General features: G+C 37.4%; 2 protein-coding genes across 3 annotated transcripts in view; both read left to right on the forward strand.

The window, feature by feature from the left end:
* NDUFS1 (NADH:ubiquinone oxidoreductase core subunit S1) overlaps positions 1-868 on the forward strand; it is a 46034-nt gene extending 45166 nt beyond the window's left edge. For both annotated transcript variants that reach the window (XM_070933218.1, XM_070933217.1), the window contains exons 18-19: positions 166-234; positions 539-868. In XM_070933218.1, coding sequence (XP_070789319.1) covers positions 166-234; positions 539-630 — 161 coding nt within the window. In that variant the 3' untranslated portion in view covers positions 631-868. The remainder of the gene's footprint in view (positions 1-165; positions 235-538) is intronic.
* A 10111-nt stretch (positions 869-10979) lies between these two features.
* The window catches only part of INO80D (INO80 complex subunit D), a 36597-nt gene continuing 23353 nt past the window's right edge, over positions 10980-24223 (forward strand). The window contains exons 1-3 of the mRNA XM_070956799.1: positions 10980-11050; positions 22866-22961; positions 23045-23291. Coding sequence (XP_070812900.1) covers positions 23074-23291 — 218 coding nt within the window. The 5' untranslated portion in view covers positions 10980-11050; positions 22866-22961; positions 23045-23073. The remainder of the gene's footprint in view (positions 11051-22865; positions 22962-23044; positions 23292-24223) is intronic.

A 24223-nucleotide genomic window follows, 5' to 3' on the forward strand; every position in this document is an offset into this window, starting at 1 on the left:
TTCCTTATATCTTTTTAAAAAAAATGTTTTTTTTCCTTTTGACTATCTTATGAAACATTCCAGTATATAAGGAATTATTTGGGTGTTTTTATGTGAACCAGCATACAGATATCTATTACGTGAAGTTTGCTAATATTTGCCATTCTTTGTTTAAATTATAGGTAGCGAATCAGAAAATTCTTGCTGATCCTCTTGTTCCTCCTCAGCTTACAGTTAAAGACTTTTATATGACAGGTAATAATCTTCATGCATGCAGAATTCCTTGTATAATTAAGTAGCAAACAAAATGTGCTTTGCTTATACTTGGAATATTTGACTACTAAAAACATTAGTTCATTGATCACTGAGTTAACACATTCTATTAAGCCACAATTTGTTAATAACATCAGACATACTAAGCCATATAGCATGGTTTATAAGCTTTGGTGGCTGGATTTTACAGAGCGTATTAATTCAAAACCAAATTATTTCAGTTAATGTATAACCTATCCACCAAGTCAGACTTTTCGAATGGTAACACCAATGTTCATCTTTTCAGATCCAATAAGTAGAGCTTCGCAGACAATGGCTAAATGCGTGAAAGCAGTTACAGAGGGCGCCAAAGCAATTGAAGAACCCTCCATCTGCTAAAGAATGAAATCCAGAGTCCACCAGGCACTGTTATGATCGACTAATATTTTTAAATAAGCAACTGTTTTGTGGTCTCTTTTTGTTATTATTTTCTTTATGGAAACAAGTGAAAGTTATTACAACCAATTCTCTAGGATGCATTGAGTAATTATGTTCAGCACCATTTATCATATATAAGACATTATGTATTCTGAATGTGTACAAGTTGGGTGTAACATTAAAAGTATTATTTAACCAAGATTATTAAAAAGCAGTGTGACTCTTCAGTAACCAACACACACACACGCACAACACACACACACATTCCCAAGTAGATAGCAAATTTTCAACAGTGAAATTCAAGATAACCATCTTGCATTTCAGTGTATTCTTAATTTTTAAGTTAAATTATTAGCTTGTGACAATGTGTTACTCAGCATACTTGAGAGTATTTTATAATTACATATAACATTTATTCAAAGAAATAAATTTTGTCTAAATCCTGCTGATTTTAGGGGAGGTGCTTCAAGTCACTCAACTAGCCTGGACTAATCCCTGCAGTATTCTTGGCATCAATTTTAGAAGTACTTTGCCACTGCCTTCTTTCTAGGGCCGAGAGAGTGTGGTTGTTCCAAGATCACCCAGCTGGCTTTGTGCTTAAGGCAAGACTAGAACTCAGTCTTCTGGCTTCTAGCCTGATGCCTTCATCAATACAACATTACTCTCTCCTTTGAATGGATTCATCTGGAATTCTAAATGCATTGAAAAGTGATACAATTACTGTACTTAGATCCTTCCAGAAACCCAAACCAGAATGGTATGATTATGTAATATATGGATTTTGAAGCAAAAAATTCTCGAGCTTAAAAGTTAGCATCTGCCTGCAATTTCTGAAAGCAACCACCTCTTTTTCCAGGAGAACACTTCTGTCCTCTTCCTTTGCTTTATGCTCCCAGGAAAAGATGAGTTTGGTTTAAGGAACTGCAGACAGATGGGTATTCCTGAGAGTTCCAAATAATCTCCATGCTCAAAAAACAGCAGTAGTATAAATAGTTCTTAAAACAAATGTAAGAACATGCAACAACAAAAAACCCTATTTGTCCAAATATTCCTATCCAATTTTCACAGTTATGGCATTTTTTTCATCATCAGTTATTTTGAAGTAATTTATAATAGACAAAAATAACTTACATAGAATACCCTGCTTATCAAATACAATCAGAAGTGGTACCTTAAAGATTATTTTATATTTAAGAAACATTAATTCAAAATCTCTACCGATGTTCTGTTGCTTTGTAAATTTTAATTTATATCTTTTTATGCTACCCAATAGAACTGATTTCTGAAATCTTATTTCAGATTTTGGAAGATTTTCAGTTCCCTCAAGCTGTTGGGAAGGAGATTAAAACTGTCTCACTGATAACCTTGTTCAGAATACATTAAAAGAATATTATTTTGTTACTCCATCACTATTACCCATTTAACCTAATCTCTTGTGTTTAATTTTGGATTAAGTTTATTCAATAAACTACAGCATAGCTAACTTTCTATACAAGCATTTTGCTATGAACTCTTGATTACATTCATCATCTTTGTGATCTGAAAAATACAAAAGAGCTTAGACTGAAATCAATAGACCAATGTTCAACTGGTCCCAGGATACCCCTATTTCAGATCTGCTTTTGTTTATACAGCTCTGGGAGATTTGTCCTTTATTTAGAGCAGGGGTGTCAAACTCAAGGCCCAGGGCTGGATCCTGCCTGCAGGGAGCTTAGATCTGGCCTATGGGGCCACCCTGGAAACAGCAAAGGACTGGCTCACAGGGCCTCTGCCAGCGAAACCAGAACTTGGGAGGGCTATGTATGGCCCTCGCAAGCTCAGTTTTCACTGGCAGAGGGTTGCAGGAGGCAGTCGCAGCTGAAGACAGAGCTCAGGACCCTGTTTTAACTGGCAGAGCTCTCAGGCCATCACAGGAGCCCCTGACACAAGTGATGTCAAGCTGGTCATGCCCACCCCAGCCATGCCTACCCCGGCCTCCCAAGGTCAAACACAACCCTGTTGTGGCCCTCAATGAAATTGAGTTTGACACCCCTGATTTAGAGGGTTTAAAAACTTTCCAGATTTCCAAAGCAGGAAACAACCAAAAGCAGTGTATGCTATAAAGGCTCAAACCAATAATGTCTAAAATAATATAAAGATTTCAACTAAGATAGAGGATAATAACAAACCAGTTTGCAGTTCACAGTAGTACCAGAATAACTGATCATCAGGATGGACAAGTGCCAAATATGGTGACAACCAAATCTTAGGGATGTATGTATGACCATGGTATCATGCTGCACCGGTTGGAAGAGTTGGGGATGGGAGGCACCGTACTACAGTGGTTCTTCTCCTTTCTCTCCGACCGGTCACAGTCTGTGTTGATGGGGGCAGAGGTCGACCCCGAGGCCCCTTATATGTGGGGTGCCACAAAGATCGGTCCTCTCGCCCCTTTTGTTCAACATTTATGTAAAGCCGCTGGGCGAGATCATCCGTGGTTTCAGGGTGAAGTACCATCAGTACGCTGATGACACCCAGCTGTACATCTCCACCCCGGACCACCCCAACGATGCCCTTGAAGTGATGTCCCAGTGCCTGGAGGCCGTACGGATCTGGATAGGGAGAAACAGGCTCAGGCTCAACCCATCCAAGACCGAGTGGCTGTGGTTTCCGACGTCCCGATATAGTCAGTTGGTGCCATCACTGACTATTGGGGGCGAATCATTGGCCCCCACGGAAAGGGCTCGCAACTTGGGGGTCCTCCTGGATTCACGGCTGTCTTTAGAAGAGCACTTGATGGCTGTGACCGGGAGGATTTTTCATCAGGTCCGCCTGATCCGCCAGTTACGTCCCTTTCTAGATCGGGACTCCCTACGCACAGTCACTCATGCCCTTGTCACCTCTCGTCTGGACTATTGTAATGCTCTCTACATGGGGCTCCCCTTGAGGTGCACTCGGAGGCTCCAACTGGCACAGAGTGCGGCCGCGCAGGTGGTTATGGGAGCGACATGGCGTTCCCATGTAACACCTCTCCTGCGCGAGCTGCACTGTCTCCCGATGGTCTTCCGGGTGCGCTTCAAGGTTTTGGTTATCACCTTTAGAGCGCTCCATGGCTTAGGACCTGGTTATCTACGGGACTGCCTGCTACCATCAATAGCCTCCCACCGGCCAGTAAGCCTTCTCTGTAGGGGCACCTACGATCTGGAACGAGCTCCCCCCGGAGATATGGAGGATCCCGGATCTGCGCACCTTCCGTCACGCACTCAAGACTTTATTTTATCAAGCTGGCCTGGCCTAAATCTTCTCCCCTTTTAAATGTAAATTTTAATTTGTTTTTAAATTATTGGATATTTTAAATTTGTCTCAGCCAAATTATTTAATTTGTTTTTATTCTATTTTAAATTTTTGTATTTATGTGTTTTATTCTGTGGCTGTTCACCGCCCTGAGTCCTTCAGGAGTAGGGCGGTATAGAAATCCAATAAAATAAATAAATAAAATATGAACTGTGATCTTTAAAGTTTGTCACATAGTAATTATTGGCAGATGCGGTATCCATCAAGTCTCTCAGAGTCGCCTTGAACTGTGAGATGGACAGCAAATAAATTTGGTAAGAATAAAAATGCCAAATCCAGTCTGAATATCTGGCTGACTGATGAACCAATAATAATGATAATCTTCAAGAATTATGCTTCGCTAATGGATGGGGTATATAACAGACATGCATTCTATAACATACTCAATATCGCAAGCCAGAGAAGACTTTGAATGTCTTTACAAGTACCATGTTCTATAATAAAGTCATAACCAATGTACCTTCAGGACAGATATAACATATTAGACTATTCTCTTCATTGCAGCATAAAGTCTGAATTAAGCTTGATTACCATTGACTTCATGGATACATCTGTATAGTTGTCTTGGAAACGAACAAAAAATATTTCCCAGGATGCTTTTTTCAACTTTCTAGTTTAGTTCATAGCACTGGAGTTCCCTGGTAGTCTCCCACCAAAGTATTAACCAGATTTTCAAGATAGTCAAGTTTTGCTAGGTGCTCAAATGAACATGGTTGCAGTTTTTTGCAGTAACTTCAGCTCTCAAGCCAACATCAGTTTTAGCCATATATACAATGCATTGCAATAGTAAGGTTGTGATTATGTTTTCCATGCCAGATACCACTTGTACATACAATGGGGGTGGTTATAGTATTTAATATTTAGTGTTACAAGGTAACATACTTGATCGTTCAGTGGAAATGCATTCCTATCCAAAAGAAGCAATTGTCCTAATCTATGGGGAAACCATAATGAGGGGACATATATGTTACTTTCAACTCTTATAGTAATGATCAGATAATAGTGTTATAGGTATGGAGAGACTCCTAAAATAATCCCTGGGCAGGCTCTTTGATGCTAAATATCTCAAATAGTCCTGATTTCAAGACTACAATAAAAGACCACTTAAACTTGGCACTGACAAATCAGAAATCAATAGATCATAGAGATAAACTACATTTACACACAACTGAAAAGAAACAATAAAAAAACTAAGAAGAAAACAGACCAGAACATATTCTCTCCAATAGCCAACACCTTGGTAAGGAGGGATTAATCCCAAGCAAGCAGAAAACAATACCCTAAATCTGTGATGGCGAACCTGTGGCACGCAGCACCCTCTCTATGGGCACGTAAGCCATCACCCAAGCTGCTCATGCGCGCCTACCTCCCGCCGGCCAGCTGGTCTTCGGGTCTCTGCCGTGCATGCACTGGGCAGGATGTGTGCGGGGAGCCACGTGTGCATGCATTGGGGGTGGGGCACTTGCAGGGGGCTCACATGCATGCACTGGGGGAGGGGCGCATGCGGGGGGCCGCACGCATTGCATTTTGGGGGGTTGGCTGCGTATATGCAGATTCGTGCCCACACGTGCGCGCTTAGGCACTTGGTCCGGAAAAGGTTAGCCATCACTGCCCTAAATGAAGGAACTACCAAAGAGAAAACCACATCCCTATCAACTAGCAGGGCAAGCTACTGTATATACAATAAACCTCACACCCACTAATATGATGTTACCTAGTTGGTTAATGAAACATCTACAATCAAACAACCAAATTCAGAGAGAACCAAGGACTTCTTAGAAGAGCTAAGGCTATAAAAGGGTGAAATGGTAAGTAAGGAGGGATAGATATCTCAACTTTCCCCTCCAGCTATATTCCACATTTCTTCCAAAAGTTTGCACTATTACTATGGTTCCAAACTGGTATCATGTTCCTCTTTCCCTAACGTTTGCACATTAAACCATGGTTTAATCCCAACTGGCTGCATCTCCACAATTCACACACCACAAATCATATTGCTAGAACAAGCCAAACCCAATGAAATACAGGGCGTCCTTGACTTATCATTTAGTGACCATTTGAAGTTATAACAGCACTGAAAAAAGTGACTTATGATCACATTTCACACTTACAACCATTGCGGCATCCCAACAGTCACATGTTCAAAATTCAGATGCTTGGCAACTGGTTCATATTTATGACAGTTATGACAGTTGCAGTGCCCTGATGTTGTGATCACCTTCTGCAACCTTCTGACAAGCAAAGTCAATGGGGAAGCCAGTTTCATTTAACAAGCATTTTACTAACTTAACAACTGCAGTGATTCACGTGTCAAGAAAGGAGGTAAAATGGGACAAAATTCACTTAACAAATGTATAATTTAGCAACAGAAATTTTGGGCTCAATTATGGTCATAAATTGAGGATTACCAGTAATATAGGTTCACGCAGGATGAATAATCTGATTAAGTTGTATATTAAATAGATATTGACCTAATATGATCATTCATTGTACAGATAGTCCTCAACCCAAGCAAAGTCAATGGGGAAGCCAGATTCACTTAACTGGGTTACTAACTTAATAGCTGCAATGATTCACTTACCTACTTTTCTGGCAAGAAAATTTGTAAAATGGGGTAAAACTCACTTAAATGTCTCATTTAGCAACATAAATTTTGGGATCAATTGTGGTTGTAAATTGAGGACTACCTGTATTGATTGGTTTGAATGTTCTTTCTTAAAATCTACTGGCGGAAAACACAAAAGTTCCTTTTGAATTAAAAATCTGCTTAAAATCCTGGAACTAAAATAACTTAATACTGATGGCATTTGGAATAAAACAAAACACACTCCAGGACTGCCTACTTGATTTCGAAAATAATTGCAAGGTGCCACCAAAAAAAAAAAAAAAAAAAAAGGAGGGGAAGAGCTTGTTAACAAGATAGAAAAAAATAAAAAGTTTCTTCAGCAACAAATATTCAGCCTTTCACAATACACAATTTGTAAATTAGATAATTTACGTTTTAATGTGATTAACTAAGCAAAAGCTTTTACTGAGGTGTCCATATTGGGCAATATCAATAAAATACAAGATTGACCTAAACTTTACAATTATTGGTCCCAAGACTTGACTTTTCCTTTTCTGTTCAATTGAAATTTAACATAGCAAATATATAGTAAGAAAAATATGAAACATATAATTACAAAGTATATTTAGTATATTGTAAATTTATATAATAAAAATTAAAATCTATATATTTAAATATATATACAAATGTGGAATTTTAACCATTTTTTTCTTTTTGACTTTTTTTGTCCTTCTGTTCAATCATATCCAATTCTCAGAGACCACCTGAACAAGTCACCACAGTTTTCTGGGCCAGATTTCTTCAGAAGTGTTTGCCATTGCCTCCTTCCTAGGGCTAAGAGAAGGTGACTGGTCCAAAGTCAAACAGCTAACTTCATTCCCAAGGCTGGACTAAAATTTACAGTCTGCCAATTTGTAGCCTGATGCCAACCGCTACACCAAACTGGTTCTCCTGACTTAAATACGAAGGTTAAAATCAGGATGTTTCTTGATGACTGTTTCTATGTATTTTCAAAAACTGAGTGCCTTGCCTTTAAAAATGTGTAAAACATTTTATGCTACATTGAAAAGGCATTCTGAGTCATTTTAAAACCTTTTTTTTATTGTGATACACACCAAAGAAGCTGAAAATGTACCTATTTTGATTCAAAAGCTAGTATGTTCATCCTCTATCCTTCGAAGTGGAAGCTCATCGCTAAAATCATTTCTACAAATATCAGAATACATTTAGCCATAACCAACATGGAAGACTCGGCCATCACTCACAAATGGCTGATGAGCAACGCTCATCAGTTGGATCATATTCAGTCTCTTTTCTCTGAGTGAGTCATACTGGGAAGAGTATGGTAAATGCCTCCTGAACTAAGCACATTAGATAGTGACCCAGAGAACTGCTTATCTTAATGATACAGCCTATATTATCTGAATGATGCACACTGGATTTTCTAGTGACATGATCACTTGAGTGTATCAGAGTAAAACTTCTAGTTACTGCACCATAGCTTCCCATCATGTACTCTTCATACAACCTCAATTAAATGGGATTTTGTACATCCTCCATCCTGTCACTGTTCTGTTTTCATCCTGTCAAACAGGTAGCTGCTACCAACTCCATCCACATATACCATATACTCCGTTAGCTATAGCCCATGCTATGTCATTTACATGTGGGGAATTCTCTAAAGAACAAACAACACCCTAGAAAGAAGTGTATGATTCTTTGAAACTGGCTATTAAATAAGCAATTGCTCTTCCCCTCTTCCAAAAAGATTCTTTGCCATGATACGTTATTCATTCTGTTGTCTACAAAAAGAAATCAGGTAATATATAGATACATTTTCAACAGACTCCATTATTGAGTAGATTGATATGTTGAGTTTTATGTATATGTGCTATTGGGTTCTCGATGCTGAATTTTCAGATGCATTTAATACAAACATTGTAGGTTTCTAGACCCTAACAATTGAGAATAGTTCTGCATTTTGCAAATAATTTTGACTTTGCTATTGTAATGTTAATGCTATCCATACTAGATTGATGAAGCTGCATGATTTTTTTTTGCTCACAAACTCAGCAAAGAGCAACAACTATTAGGTTTGACCTTCTGCAATTGCATCCATGGATTTGTTTTAATGTTTAAAGAAACATTTAAATACTCTTGACCAAATTGAATAGCTGGTAGCAGTTAGTATGGGCTTCTACACCATCCATTCTTATGACTGTGGAATAAAAGAAAGACAATCTAGAGTTTTCTGAGAATTTAATCCCCTTTTTTGAGTTTTATTCTCTCAGAATATAGCCAATCGAAATCTGAATAGGGCAGACTTGAAGCAAAACATACTTCCTGTTTTGTCCAAATAAATTCTTTTTCTTGGCCAAGCAAAAACTGAGCCTCTCCTTTCAACTACATGCTAGCTTTGCCAAATTAAAATATATGGAGGCTTTATATGAGAAGCTCACATGGAAAACCTGCACTCTTGTGTAGTAATCACTGAGGCATCAGCAATATAGCTAATTTTAGCATTTTTTGATAAAATATCATGATATAGATGATAGGGTATGTATTACCACTGTACAGTACCTGTATTTATACTGTATAGTACAGTACAGTACAGGTACTGCCCTTTACTTTGTCCATTGTTAAACCACAGTAGCTTAACAATGGTGAAAAACATTCAGTTATCCAACATGGTAAGGTTGCCAAATTTTTAAATGAAAGAGAATAAACAACGCATTGAAGGTTCAGTTAAATGTAGAATATAATAAACTGTAATAGAAAAAAAAATAAATTTACAGATTCTAGGTTCCCTCCTGTAAAATGTTTCAGTTATGTATAATACAAAGATAACCAGAATGGTCCATTTTAGCTTCAATCTGACCATTCTGCAATTCTAAGTTATTTATTTATGAAGTAGACTGGCCCTTCTAAAGATCAAAGATAACATACTGAGGGAAAAAATATTTAATTCTAGATTCACTCTGCTATGTTTACAGGATAGTAATCTGAAAGTATGTGTATAGTACATGCACAATGGTTTATAGAAATTAACAGAAATTAAATGAATTATAGATTATGATTGCAGGGCCCAAATCAAAGAAACCGAGACATTCTGAAACATAAATTCAGGACTGATCTAACATAAGTTAAAACATACATTTAGTTAAACATTACAAAGATAAAAGAATTCTTAACTATACAATTATATAAAATTAAATGAGCCATTTTCTAGGTTCTTCATACTATATATGATTATAATTTTTCTGTTCCCTTGTTCAATTTAGCCTTTACAGTATCTTTTACAAACTCATCATTTATTACAGAGCCAACTTCCTATTGGGTCAAGTTTTTTCCTCTCAAAAATAGAAACTTAATAACTTTCTCAACTTTGAAAAACACCCTATTTTGTACTTCAGTCAAAACACAGTCCAAATAGACATTTATACAGGGGTTAACACTCTGATAAACAGTCTATTAAATGTCCAACTCCATCCTTAAAAGTTTTTAAAATCAATTTGATTTACTCCTTACACTACTTAGAAATACAGTAGCCTGGGAAAAAACATAGATATTGCATTTACTAATATTTCAATTTTTTGGTTGGTTATTATTGGTTTCCTAAAAACCTATTTTCACCACCAAAAGTTTAATTCCTTTAGCTTACCTTGAGTAAAAAAGATCCAGTTCTGTCAAAATAATCCAATATCAATTTTAGCTATGTTATGTATTAATCATTCCATGAGATTTCAAATTTTCAGAATTATATCTCACATAGTTTTTACTCACACATTCGACTTCATCCCAGAAATATCACACATAGCCCTGTTTTTATTTTAAAATAATACATGAACAAAAACTTCTTGAAAATTTTAGAATGAAATTATTTCATTCTAAGTTGCACTTCAGCTTCAAATGAAAATTGCTCCCCAAGTCATACCCCCTCCGCCCTGTATCTCTCTAAAGAAGTATTTTTGATACATCACACTTCATAAAAACGCGCTGTACTTTTCTCCCTTTTTCCTCTTCTTCCTCCTCCACCTTCTTCTTTCTCTCTATGCTACCTCCAAGATGGTAGGAAAGTTGTTGTTTTGGAGGGCAGAGAAGCCGCTCTCTGGTGTTATGTCCTCTCAGTGCCTGTAGTGGTGCTGTAGGAGGCTGCTCAGCTCTCTTCTTGAGCAGCCCCAACAGCCCTGCCTTCTTTGCTGGAGAATATATTCAGGGATTCCCCTTAATAATCACCTACCCTCTGAGCACTTTGTAGTTTTAAAATAATAAAGAGCTCCCGTTCAAAGCTTTCGTCTCTTCTAAAAGCAGGAATCTTTCTCCTCAGAGCCAGGGGGGCAGCAACAGCAGCAGCTCCTCAGCACTGAAGCAGCTCCGAGCCCATTCCCCGGTCCCTCTGCTGGGGAGGAAACTCTGGTCTGTCAGCCCAACAGAGGGAAAGGGGGGAGAGGAGAGAGGAGAGAAAAAAAAGCAGCTGGAAAGGTAAGCCAGGCCCGGCCTCCATCCCCGGGCTCACGTAGAGCAGCAGGCGGCGCTATGTCCGCAGGGCGGGCGGCCGAGCGGGATACGCGAGGCCGGGGATTCGAAGGGGCGCTCTAGGCCTCGAGGGGGACTGGTGGGATTTTGGAAGCCGCGGGGTGCCGCGAAAGGAAAAGGGGGGCGAGGCGGCCTCTTACTCGTAATGGTGGGGAAGAGGCTCCGGGTCGGGCCGTCTTAGGGGGAGCGGGGGTGCTGAACCCAGGGCAGGCCTCTGAGTTCCCCGCCCCCGCAGGGTCCCGCTCCGGCGCCCGGCGGGCCAAAACCGCCAAGATTAATGCGGGTTCAATCGAAATCCTCCCGACTCCACGTTGCTTTGGGGTTCGAGGGTGGCGCTTAAGCCCGGGAGTGCCGGCCAAGGCCCGGAGCCGGCCGTTGACGGACGGACGGACGGGCGGACGAGCGGGTGGGCCGGGGGGGGTGGTGGTGTGGCAGCGGAGAGCCCGGGGCAAGGAAGGCGAGGAAGGGGGTTTCGCCGGCGATTTTTGGGATAAAATATCACGCTGGACACTTTATTTTGGCCGCGTCCCCCTCGTCCAGCTTCTACCACGGGTGGGTGCGCCCCGGTATGATTCTGGGAGCGCGGCTTCTTGGGCCCCCGCCGCCGGCCTTTAAAGTTTAATTTGAGGCATCGGAGCCTTCGATACTCTTCGAAATCCCCGTCCCTTTTCCTCCCGAGTTTTAAATTCAACCCCATTCTGAAAGGAGTGCAGGAATACTCTGCGTCCCTTGCTAAATTGCAGAGAGTGGTCTTCTCCGCCTTCTCCACGCCCTGTAGCCCACTCCGTCGCCTCTCCTTCGGAAGTCTTAAGGTTAATTCTCATTTAAACTTCGGCTCGTGGAAACTTTCCGAAATGCCCCCCGGCGCCCGTGAGCCGATTTAAGGTCCTGGGAAACGGGAGGAAGGGATTTTTGCTACATGGTTGTTGCAAGGTCCCTCCAGAAATACTCTTGGAGTGTTTGTTTTAGGGCATTGGAGCCTGGGTGGGGAGGGGGTGGACAGGACTGCTGCCCACCCAGCCTCCTACGCTGGGATTCTGTGCAGGATTACTCGATCTTCCCATTTCGGGAGTTCGTAGGTGCTGTCACGCAGAGCCCCGTCGTGTTCATTGAAGGCACCTAGTTTTGTGAATGAATTGTAGGGCAGCTCATGATCTGTCCCCTGGTCTTAAGAAGGTTGGCCAATAACTGTTATGCCAAGGCATTGGGTCCAAAATTTCTTCCATGAGACACGTGGAAAGGAGTGTTGAATTAGTTGTTTGGCCGGTGGATTTGGGAAAAAAAAAGTCTTCAAGAGAAAGTTGGAAGGCACATCATTCAGATTAGTTCTGAAAGTGAACCTGCCATTGTGTCTGGATAGTTGAGCTGAGTGAGATCACGTGGACAAAATTCAGTCGTTGAGGTTGGACTGTATCCCTACAGAAATAATGACCATGTTTCTGGACCAGTTTTAGGAAAAGAGCCTTAAATTAGTTCATCTAATCTAAACTAATTTAGGTGAGGTCTTGGTGAAGATACAAATAATTGTTGATACAGCTCTGTCAATCCAAGAGAATTTTGGGCTTCTGTTTCTCAAACTCTAGCTTTTCAAACCACGTATGAAACAATTTATGAAATTGAGTTGAATTTGAATCCGTTATTTCTTGAAAAAAAGTTTTTTATTAACTTTATTAAGCAAGTGCTTACAGTTTATTAATATATTATGGTCAAATTTGCATGATTCCTAGATGAATGCAGGATATTTCTTTTGGGGCAGAAATCTAAATTCAATTGCAAACCACTCATATAAATATTCTTTTATTAAACATGTACAGAGTTGTATCTCAGCATGGGATGCCAACATTTAAAATATTTTTTATTAAGTAGAATAGCAGCAATTTTGTCACGTCTTAAAATGGTAGACTGAAATTGTAGCTTAGATCTTTTGAGCCTATTTCATGATGGGAAGATTTTATTAAAAATTCTTGAACTGCAGAAAAGTGAGCTGAAGTCAAAATCTAATTTATACTTTCCGAAAATTAAGTTTATTTAAAGCAACACTTTTAACTGACAAGAAGTATTATTTTGTTACAATTTTGGTCATTTATGATGATTGACATGTTCTTTTCAGAAAAGATTTCTGGTCCAAGGATTTAACAGTCTTTCTACCTGTTCCATTACTTAAGCTTAAATATTAAAATATTTAGTGTGTATTACAGAATAACAATTTATGTATTATCAGTTTTCCCCATTTCTACTTTCCAGTACATATTAAGATGTGTTTATATATTTTTTTCAAATAAAAGAAAATGCATTGAATAAAACAACTGTTTTATTCCTCTGACCCCTCAGAATTGTTTTTATACTGTTGCAATTCTTTTCTCAGCCTCCATGTGGAATTAGTAGCAATGTATCTGATCAATAGGAGAATGCAAAACTTGGCCTCAGCTAACACCTTAACCCCATCTTCAGTTTTTGCTGCACTTTAACTAATTTCTCAGACCACCTAAAGGTCAGTTGCAAAGAAAGCTCTTTTGCTGTAGTGTGAGACTCATAAAGTGGCATAGGGAGATGGCAGAGGGGAATAGCTAAGTATAGAGTGGGATGAAGCAAGAAGTCTTCCCTGCTACCAGGCTTCAGCACTACAGTTGCAAGACAGTATTGGCATCAGAGCCAGGAATTAATTGGCTCTCCTGGTCAGTTGTGAGAATGGTATGTAATCATGCAGATGTACCAGTGACCTGCATGGTGAGGTATTCAGAGTCATATGTAGATGAAGTTTTTGGGTTCACAAAACTGAAAATGCTCAGAATGTAACCCAGATTTAGCAACTCATGTAATTGTAATTGAGCAGTTCCTTGAAACAAGGCAACCAAGTAACAATGCTAAATATTATCCTAGTATCATTGTCAAGACTCTGTCCTTATACAAAATTGTTAAGTAAAGTTCATTAACTAAAACCTAGGTACCTAATGACAATATTTTTTCTTAAATTGAGTTTTTGGTAATATTGCTCTGCTAGTCCATCTGATTTCAAGAGAATTAAGATCAATTATGAACATTCTCATGATTACTTTATATATTTGTGAGCTCAGGTGAATATGATTTAATATTCCCATGATTGCGACTGGTCCTGCACTTGGCATATGTGGATGAAGGGTGGGGGGTATTCTGAATTGGTAGATTATTATTCTCCTAAAGCACAGAAATCCATGCATTAAAATTGCAGTACAAGAATTTTAAGACAAAATGCTTTTTTCATTAATAGGACTATTTTAGAAGAAGGAATATGTTTCATTGATAAAACATCATTCTGATAACACGGATAAAAAATCTAGTATATACTTCATTATGTGGGTGGAGTCTGAATATTTTGGTACTAAAACTATCATTTTTAGAAATATGGAATTGTGGCAATCTAAATTATGTATTTTATTTTTTTAATACCTTGCAATGTTCAAATATAGAATTACAGATGATAATGAAAAAAATCTTGCCTGGACTAAATTAACATCTTTCTGAGTGGGAGTTAGTATTAAGAGCAAGACGATATGAGTCATTTTCATTCTGATCCTAAATTCATGTGAAAATAATTTGTACAGGTTTCAGTGGAACCTATTCTAGCTGCACATCCAAAGCTGGGACTGAACCACATTAAACATCCTGAGTAAACTTACATGGGGTTGAGTTGCAAACTTGCATATAAAACAAATTTATAAGTGATCTAATATCTATGTAGAAGAGAGAGTTTTAATGATGGTATTGTCTAAGTAGATGTTTTTGAAGCTCTCTCCTATGAGCCCAAAAACTAAGGTAAAGCAATTTCCAATTCATATGCATGAGCTTTTGTTATAAATTATATAAAGAAAACTTTTATATGGGAGATTAACATTATAACTGCTATGCAGAGGTCCATGGCAATGATATGATAAAATCTTCATTAAATTAATAGTCATTAAATTAATAATCATTGGTACTATGTGATTTTTAATATTAATCTTTGTGATGCAACATATAATAAGACTTTTATCTTAGTACTGTAACTTTATTGATGTAAAATGTCTGGTTGCCATCCTATGCATATTTATTAGACAGTGAGGATTATTGATTTCAGTGAAATTTGATTCTTAGTAAATATGGTTAGAATCAATTTGCTAGAAACATATTGTATCATTTGTTGTCATATGATAAAATCTAACATCATATAAGGAAAAGCTAAAACATTTTCTTACTTCTTGTATTCATCACATTTCCCTAAAAAAACAACAAATTCTAGTGCTGGCAGAAGCATTGTCTTTCCAGTGGGAAAACTGGATTGGATTTTACTATATCTCAATTTGTTAGCTTATAAGCAACCCAATTACATGTGACCTGTCACTCTGCTAGTTGTGCTAGTTGTATTCAAATAAATGTCCTAGAATAATTGATATTTGTGAAGGTGGCAAACAGTAGATTCAACCACTTTCCAGATTCAGAGGCAAAATGAGGTAATTCAGAGCAATGTCCTGAGATCCTATCATGCTCTCAAGCCTTAACAAGGTTCTGGTCTTAGTTTGTTCTTCTGTACTTTTGTGGCACTTCAAATGCCATGGCAGCTTCACCAAAATAAATAAAAGTTCAGTATTTACACTTTCAGGCAGTTTATTAAACTTATTTTAGAAGAATATCACTCAAAGCTCTATGCATCAAATTATGTAAAATCTCAGTTTTTTCTTACAACGTTTTGTTTGGAAATTTTATTCCAGTGTGTTCTCTTGCCTTAACAAAGGGCAAATGTTTATAACCACTGAAGTTTTCCTCTGCTAAAGGGTAAATGTCTATTTTTCTGAATCTTCCTCTGGATGTAGGCTTTGATCTTTCTCAGCCTACTTTTGGAATTACAGTACTTGGGCTCAGACAGATTGATTCTGAATTTCTGGGTAGTCTCTGCACACTAAAGTTTGTTTGTGTGCCATTCTATTTCTGAAGGTTCTGAGCAGCTTGAAATAGTTAATGAAGAAACAGAAAGTTAAAAATAGGAAAAAAGTAATATTAATAAACCCCCCTAAACTCCGCATAAAGGAATACTGCAACATTAAATCAAGAATAATGGCATGCTTCATAGATTTGTCCAAGGGGAGAGCAGCCTGCAGACCTCAGACCAGAACCAGACCCCAGTCGTTATTTTGTAAGCCCCCACAAGTTCCAAATTCTTCAGAGACAATTTTTTGGGACTATTTTTTTATAAAGCACCACAGCCGTACAAGTCCTTTAACTTGCCCTAAATTCTGAAAAGTTGCTCACCTGTATCAAGTGTTGTGTCACAATTGGACTTTGGAGGCCTAAAAATAAAGTTTAGTGTGTAGTTCTTTTTTTTTTTTTTTAAAAAAAGTGTAAACCACAGTTGAAAAAAAGGCTCTGATTTACAGCAAAGATAACCTCTAAAAATAATCCTTTTTCAAAAGGATCTCCAAATCACCTCTTTACTTGTTTGTACTATAAAGATTCTGTTAGAGTTGTGAGCATTTTAGAAAACAGCTGACAGAAGATAATTTTGTAACAGTTTTTAGTGTAAGAATTGTAACCTTACATATGGGTCAGAAAATGAGAGTATACTATGTTTCAAATATTGTGTTAAATGTATTATTTTGAAATATATGTATTTCAAAAGAAAGTAAATGATACATTTTGAAATCAGGCTGTTTTCAGTAGAATAGGAAGACATTTGTAATATACTTGATCCTTCTGAGAGTATTCACATTCAGAATAGGAGATTTGAAAAAAGTATCCTTTACATTCTTTTACATCCTTTACAGTGCAATTCTTCTTAGACAGAATTAGGTAGTATTAGGTATAATTGAACCTTTTGTAAGATACCCTGTGCCAATTTTGTATTGATATAGAGCTGATTGTATAAATGGAATAATTATAAATGCAGAATAATAAAACTAAAGAGTCATTAATTCCCATAGTATTATAAATTTTTGATGTGTGATGTCTATGTAAACAGCAGACATGCTCAGTCTATTCCAAATGAAATAAGTTTGTAATCTCAGGATTTTGTGCAGAAAGGAAGGATTTACATCACCCAAAATCACATTGTAGCTGTATGAACAATGGTGGAGATATGAGAGGATTGGGAAAATGCCTTTCTAAGAGTGAGGAAATGAGAGCATAGTTTGGAGCCTCTTAACATTTTATTTATTTATTGTTTATGTGATTTATCTAGCTGTCATCTCATCAAGGTGATTTTAAGAAGTGTACAGAAATTAAAACCAAAGGAACAATTAACAATTTATAAAACATACATACAACCACCCCACCCCAAACCAAAGAAATAATGAATTAGGGACTGAAAATAAAAACTTTCTCTGTCCTTTCTGAGATATCTGATATTGGAGATGTCAGTAGTACAGAGAAGATGGGGGATGGATTAGCATTTTTGAATAGACAGCAGTTCTTATTCAGCCCCAAAAAAGCTTCTGGAAGACATAGATGGGTATACACCCTTATTTGAAGAAGATTGGTCTAAAGGATAGCAAAGAAGCTTATACTTATTGAACAAGTATTGTCTTTGCAGTTGTTTTAGTGGATGAGTGGCTAATTGAAATAAGGAAGATGTGATCCTTACCAGGTAGGCACAATTGTCAGTACCAGTGGAAAAGAGTCACTTACGTGAGATGGGTGACTATACAAATTGAATAAGTAAATAAGTAAATAAATAAATAACACAGTGCTTCAGTGTTTACAGAAGTTGTTTCTGTGCTTTAATGAAGAAACACATGAAGAAAGATTTCACCCATAACTTGACTATGTAGAAGAAACTGAAAATTAAAAATAGTCAAAGTAATAAAAATGGACAGAATCGACACTCAGGGAAATGTACAGTATATAAAAAGGCAAGAAACTGAGCTCCTTGAAGCAAAAAATTTCTAATTATACTTTGGAATCAGAAAATGAGATTAAATAGAAAAGATTTGATTCTCATCATTTCTTTTTTAGTTTATCCCCCCCCCCTCTCTCTGTGTGTGTGTTCCAAAAATCTCAGAATAAGTTTTTTTAAATTAGTGCAATATTTGTGGTGTTCTTTCTGTTCAATATTAATTTACTAGTTACCTGCTTCTCCTAAATAGGCAAAAATGAAGAGATGCTACATTCCTTGGTGTACAACTGCTTTAGTTTCCCAAATCTTTTTTTTTTCCTTTAGAAAAAATTAGAAAAAAGAAGCTCTAACAATTTTAAAAATGTCCTTTGACTGTTGAGATCAAGGTAGATGTGTCCAGCAATTCTTGCTCAGCCCTGATGTCCTTTGTTATGGGCTGTCTCCATGCTCTTGGGGATGCACTGCACCAGTCAATCCATTAGCAGGGTCTAAATGGCATCTTGGCAGTGCAGTATATTGAGAGAATATATTGCCTCTTTGTTTACCAACTCTTCTGAAAACTCTCTTTGCAGGCAGACCTGCTGAAGGTGTTATAAAATGTCAGTACAGGACAACCTTCTGAGAGCTCCATCTGAGTAAAGGACTGGTTTTTCTCACCTGAAGTCTCATTATTAAATGATTAATAAAGGGTGATATTGGAAAGCATTGTCTTGGAGCCCCATGCTTACACTCCTACTCTTACAACTCATGTCCTCCATAAGGGTCTGCCCAAGCTTCTGCTGCTTATGCATAAGAGGCTTGGGAAATTTCTCATATTTTGTGCTCATACCAGTTTTGCTTTCTCTGTCCATATTAGAACAAACTGGAGGTACCTTTCTATTTGTGCAACATTCTTGGTTTTCCCCGTTGAAGATTTTTGTTTATTTGTTTGTTTGTTTTGCAGTTTCAAGAGGCAACTTGGGCTGGGATCTGCTGTCCCCATAAAAATATTTCATTCAACACTCTGCCTCTTTTCTACAATCCCTAATAGTTTTCAAAACTCCACCAATAAGAAAGTGCTAAATTACACTGATGCCTTTATTCCTACCTTCACAATGCTCACTATAAAAAGATTGTTGCTAATTTCCCCAGGGAATTGCAGCAATGTGAAATAAATCCCTCTTCTGTATCCATGGCTTCATCATATCAGAAGAGCAGTGTTGTTTCTCTCCTTTCTTTCTTGCATCACTAAGGCCAGTATCACCAAGCAGCTGTACTAGCCCAATTGTTCCCTCTTCTGCAAAACAACCCTCAGAGCTATGCAAGTGTAATAGTTCCTCCTGGGCATATAATATGGATGCAGGACTTAACTGGGCGTAAGTGGTTACAGCATCAACTCTGACTCAGTCTTCAGGTTCCATATAGGATATAACATGAACTACTAGAGGAACTATGAAGATAAATAAATGTGCATGTTTAACAGACCAAATTAGAATGGAAATAGGATTGGAAAAAATAAAAAAAATTGAAAGATTGGGGATTTATTTAATTTAAAAATAAGATTGGAAAATTAGCTAAAGAAAACCTTAGTAAAAATTATTCCACTATGAATGAAGAATATAGACAAGAAAGATTTAGTGTAAACTTGGAACAAGGGGCTGAAATAGCTAAGATAACAACAAGAAGAAACACTATGAAACATCCAGATCTGCTTATCCCTATCCCTTGGAAAGGACTCAGTAGGTAGATAAAAATGCCAAATCCAGTCTAAACATCTGGCTGACTAATAATAATAATAATATGACATACCTGTATCAGAAAAGTCATGGGAGCACAAAGTGGAAAAAATTATCGAAAATGAGGCAGTGAAGATCTTGTGGGACTTTCAAATACAGACGGATCATCATTTGGAACATAACATGCCAGATATCACGGTTGTTGAGGGCCGAAGCATACAATTTATTGATATTGCTATACCAGGAGATGCCAAGGTCGAAAAAAAAAAGAACTGGAAAAAATCACGCAATATCGCGACTTGGCCATTTAAACTACACAGTTATGGATGTAACAGTGATACCCATTGTCATCAGGGCACTTGGTACCATGTCCAAGAATTTTACAAAACATCAAGAAATTGCAGCTTCCTGCAATAACACCAGCGGAACTGCAAAAAAGCACTACTCGGAACATCATATATTTTAAGAAGGTACTTGGTTGATACCTAGGACACTGGCAGCAACCCGTATCAACCATTAGCACCACTCAATTGTATTTGTGACACATTTTTAAATGTTCAGTTGACTGAGTTTCATGTTTAATGAATAAAAGAGATAATAAATATATAATAAATATGAAATATAATATATATCATATCATATCCTCCCTATCTATGGTAAGGACTTGATAGGTAGACAAAAATGCCAAATCCAGTCTGAATATCTGACTGACTAATAATGATAATAATAATGTGATACATTTTTAAATGTTCAGTTGACTGAGTTTCATGTTTAATGAATAAAAGAGATTATAATAATAATAATCTACAACGTCATGATTGAGTTGCCAAAATCATACATTGAAAGCCTTGCCAGAAGTTTGGGTTTGAATGCAGCAAAAATGACTGGGAGCACCAAATTGACAAAGTTCTTGAAAATGAACAGGTCAAGATCTTGTGGGACTTTTGAATCCAAAAAGACAGACATCTGGCCCACAGCATGCCTGACATCACTATTGTGGAAAAGAAAAAAGTCTGGTTCATTGATATTGCAATACCATGTGATGCACTGATTGAAGAGAAACAACTAGAAAACACAACGAAATATAGCAATCTGCAAATTGAAGTTGAGCGATTATGAAGGAAGAATTCAATGATTGTACCAATAGTAATAGGAGCCCTTGGAGCAATACCCAAAGGGTTGCCTAGATACATGGACATTTTGAACTTATCAGATCTGAGTATTGTGACTTTGCACAAAACCACCTTATTCGGAACTGCCTATGTACCAGGGGTGAAATCCAGCAGGTTCTGACAGGTTCTGGAGAACCGGTAGTGGAAATTTTGAGTAGAACCGGCAAATGCCACCTCTGGCTGGTCCCAGGAGTAGGGAGGGAATGGGGATTTTGCAATATCCTTCCCTTGGAGTGGGGTGGGAATGGAGATTTTGCCCTGCCATGCCTACCAAGCCACACCACACCCACCAAGCCATGTCCACAGAACCAGTAGTAAGAAAATTTGGATTTCACCACTGCTATATACTCAAACATTACCTTGACAGCTCTTAGGTCCTTGGTTAGGACTTGAACCATTACATTTTTACCAATTGAATTGAATTGAAGATTAAATAAACAAATAAATGAATGAATAATAATCTCCACACTACCAAGATAGTTTCTAACACTTTCATTGGGAATCTGACCCTTTAAAAAAGTAGAAACTAGAGATTTGGTGACAAATTGCTCACTGTAATTATAACTAGACCTGTCATTTGTTCAGTTGAGTTCCTTGCTTTTCTGGCAATTTGGAATTTAGTAATAGAGATATATAAAGCCTTGTACCATTTTGAAGAAAACCTTTGAAGAAAGATTCTTCCAGATTTATTTGAATTAGCTTTGTCAACTTAGAATCCATTCAAATCATGTACATATTTCTATTACCTATGGTTAGTTTTGCAGATATACATTTGATTGCTATCTGCAAAATGTTGGTAGTATAACAGTGAAGGAGCAGCATGATGTAATATGATATACAGTTGTTCCATGCTAATGACTTTCTGCCTAGCTGTCAGTACCTCAAAATATAATGGTAGAATGCTTCTAATGTTGTTTAAATGTTTTAAGCAAAGGGTCCTGTTTTTTTTAAACACTAATGTTTTCCTTTTGTTTCTCCTAGTTCCCCCACCCCCTTTGCTTACATGATTGTGAAAAGAAGTTATGCATAGATAATTTAATTTGATATTTGAACCAAAATACATGCTTTATGGTACTCAAATCAGAGTTGTATTCTAGGTTTAAACTGGAATTTGTTGGCTTGTGGATGCCTGTTCTTTTAAGCACAATAAATCATAATCTTGGATGTGGGTACAGTATACATCTCACCAAACTATCCATGTCTGGTTTATTTATTTGCTCAGATGAACAAATAGCTGATCTATACTAACACGTGTTTATTGACATTATTGTTTCGTAAATCAAAGGTCCTGGTTTAAAATGCTAAGCAAATATGCTTGTTAGGAAACATTTTAAACCTGGAACAACTTAGGCAGCCCAAGAGCATGGATAATTATTCAAAAACTAGCTGCACACTTTTCTTTTTAAAGCAAACTTTTTAGAGGTAAAATATATGATTAACCTCTGTCCTGTGTTTCAAAATTCACTAGTAAATTTAGTTGGGTATTTTATATTTGATTTCAAGCAGAAATACATATATTGATCCCCAATAGAGGAAATGAAAATCATTTAGAGCTAAGAAGAGGTACTTAATAAAACAGTTGAGCCATTGCCCCTTGTTACATTTATTATCCAATGAAATTATTTAAAGAAACATTTCTGGAAATCTATATACTGTACACTAATTTGCATATGATGCAATCTTTAAGTTGCGGATCTGTGGTTAAAGGGCTGAAGTTCAAGGAATCTGAAAGTTGTGTTGCAGATGGAACTAAGGACCCAAATACATTTGCCCATAATTAAATGGAGGAATTCAGTGGAACAAGCTGTCCTTGGGAGGTTCATTTTATCTGCAATATATTTTGCATGCAAAGATTTAGATAACTATTCTCTGATTATTGGCCAGACTAGTTGCATCTTGGGAATTAGAGACCAAAACATTTTGGCAAGTATCAAGGTACCTACATCTGAGTACAATTAGGTTTTATGCCATAAGCAATGTAGCTCTCTCAAATGTATTCTTTGATATACTTTTCCTGTGATTTTTTTTCTTAGACAATCTATTTCATCTTGACTCATCATCATTCCAAGATAGTGGCATCTCTGGGGCTCTCTGCTAATGTTAATATGGTACAGAAGATTTAAAATTAGGTAAGTCCTGATGTTCATATAGATTAACATCAACATGTGTCAGCAGCTTCTCCTTTAATGTTTTTGTTGGTGTTTTCTTTCAGCTGATGTTCACAAGAAAAAGAATCACGTGATGTATGAAGGCAAACATATACACTTTTCTGAGGTTGACAATAAGCCGTTGTGCTCCTACAGCCCCAAACTGTGTAAGCAGAGGCGATTAAATGGCTACGCCTTCTGTATCAGGCATGTTCTGGAGGATAAGACCGCCCCTTTCAAGCAATGTGAATATGTGGCGAAGTACAATAGCCAACGCTGCACCAACCCCATCCCTAAATCTGAGGACCGTAGGTAAGTGACAGCAGCAACACTAAAACAGAGTATCAACAAGATAAGTAAAGTAAATAATGGAAGCTATATAAATCCGTGAATGATGGGTGATATTAATGAGAGGCCACTTGTGAAATTGATGAATGTATTTATTTACTTACAGGTCATATATGACCGCCTATCTCGTAAAGAGACTCTATAGGTAATGTACAATAATCTATAAAATATAGTGAAAAAAAATCAAAGGTGTCCTTCCTCCCAAGGGCCAGACCAAACATTGCCCCAGCTGAACCCACCCCCCACCTTCCTAGCCCAAAGCTTGCTAGAAGAGCTGATTATAACAGCTTCCATTTTGGCTGGAGGAGTAGAATAAGGGGAATCTGTTGGGAAAATAGTTGAATATCACAAGATTAGACAATGGGTCATCAGAAAAGTCTTGTCGCTAAACATGCAACCTTTTAAAATACACATTTCTCTGCTTTTTAATAAAAATAGAGAAAAACACAAAACTAATGGTGATAGGTTGTCAATAAGAAGGAAAAAAGAACATATAAAAAGTGCTATAACAAAAGTGAAAAAATATGACAAAAATAATATGTCATTATAATAAACTTTTAGAATTCTACATATATTTGTCTAATGCAGATATTTTTCAGTATACAATTCTGATACATTTATACAACTTTTTTAACCTATTGTATTTTGTACAAATCAGTCCCATATTTCGTTATACTTGTTGATACATAGTCTATGTGTAGATAGTCTGCTAATAGGTGGTAAATACAATCAGGTCTTCAATTATAAAGAGAAATGGGCCATGAATTTCTCTTTCCAATGCTGTAATTTCAGTCTTTGGGCCCTAATAAGGGCATAAAGAACCCATTTATTTTCCCTGATTGTCAAATTCCATGTATTAGGTACATAGTTCAAGAGAATAGTATCCCCTGAGTTTT

Source organism: Pituophis catenifer, unplaced genomic scaffold (genome assembly GCF_029215685.1).
Source record: "Pituophis catenifer annectens isolate HBS135680 unplaced genomic scaffold, rPitCat1.0.hap2 SCAF_1, whole genome shotgun sequence".
Lineage (NCBI taxonomy): Eukaryota > Metazoa > Chordata > Lepidosauria > Squamata > Colubridae > Pituophis > Pituophis catenifer.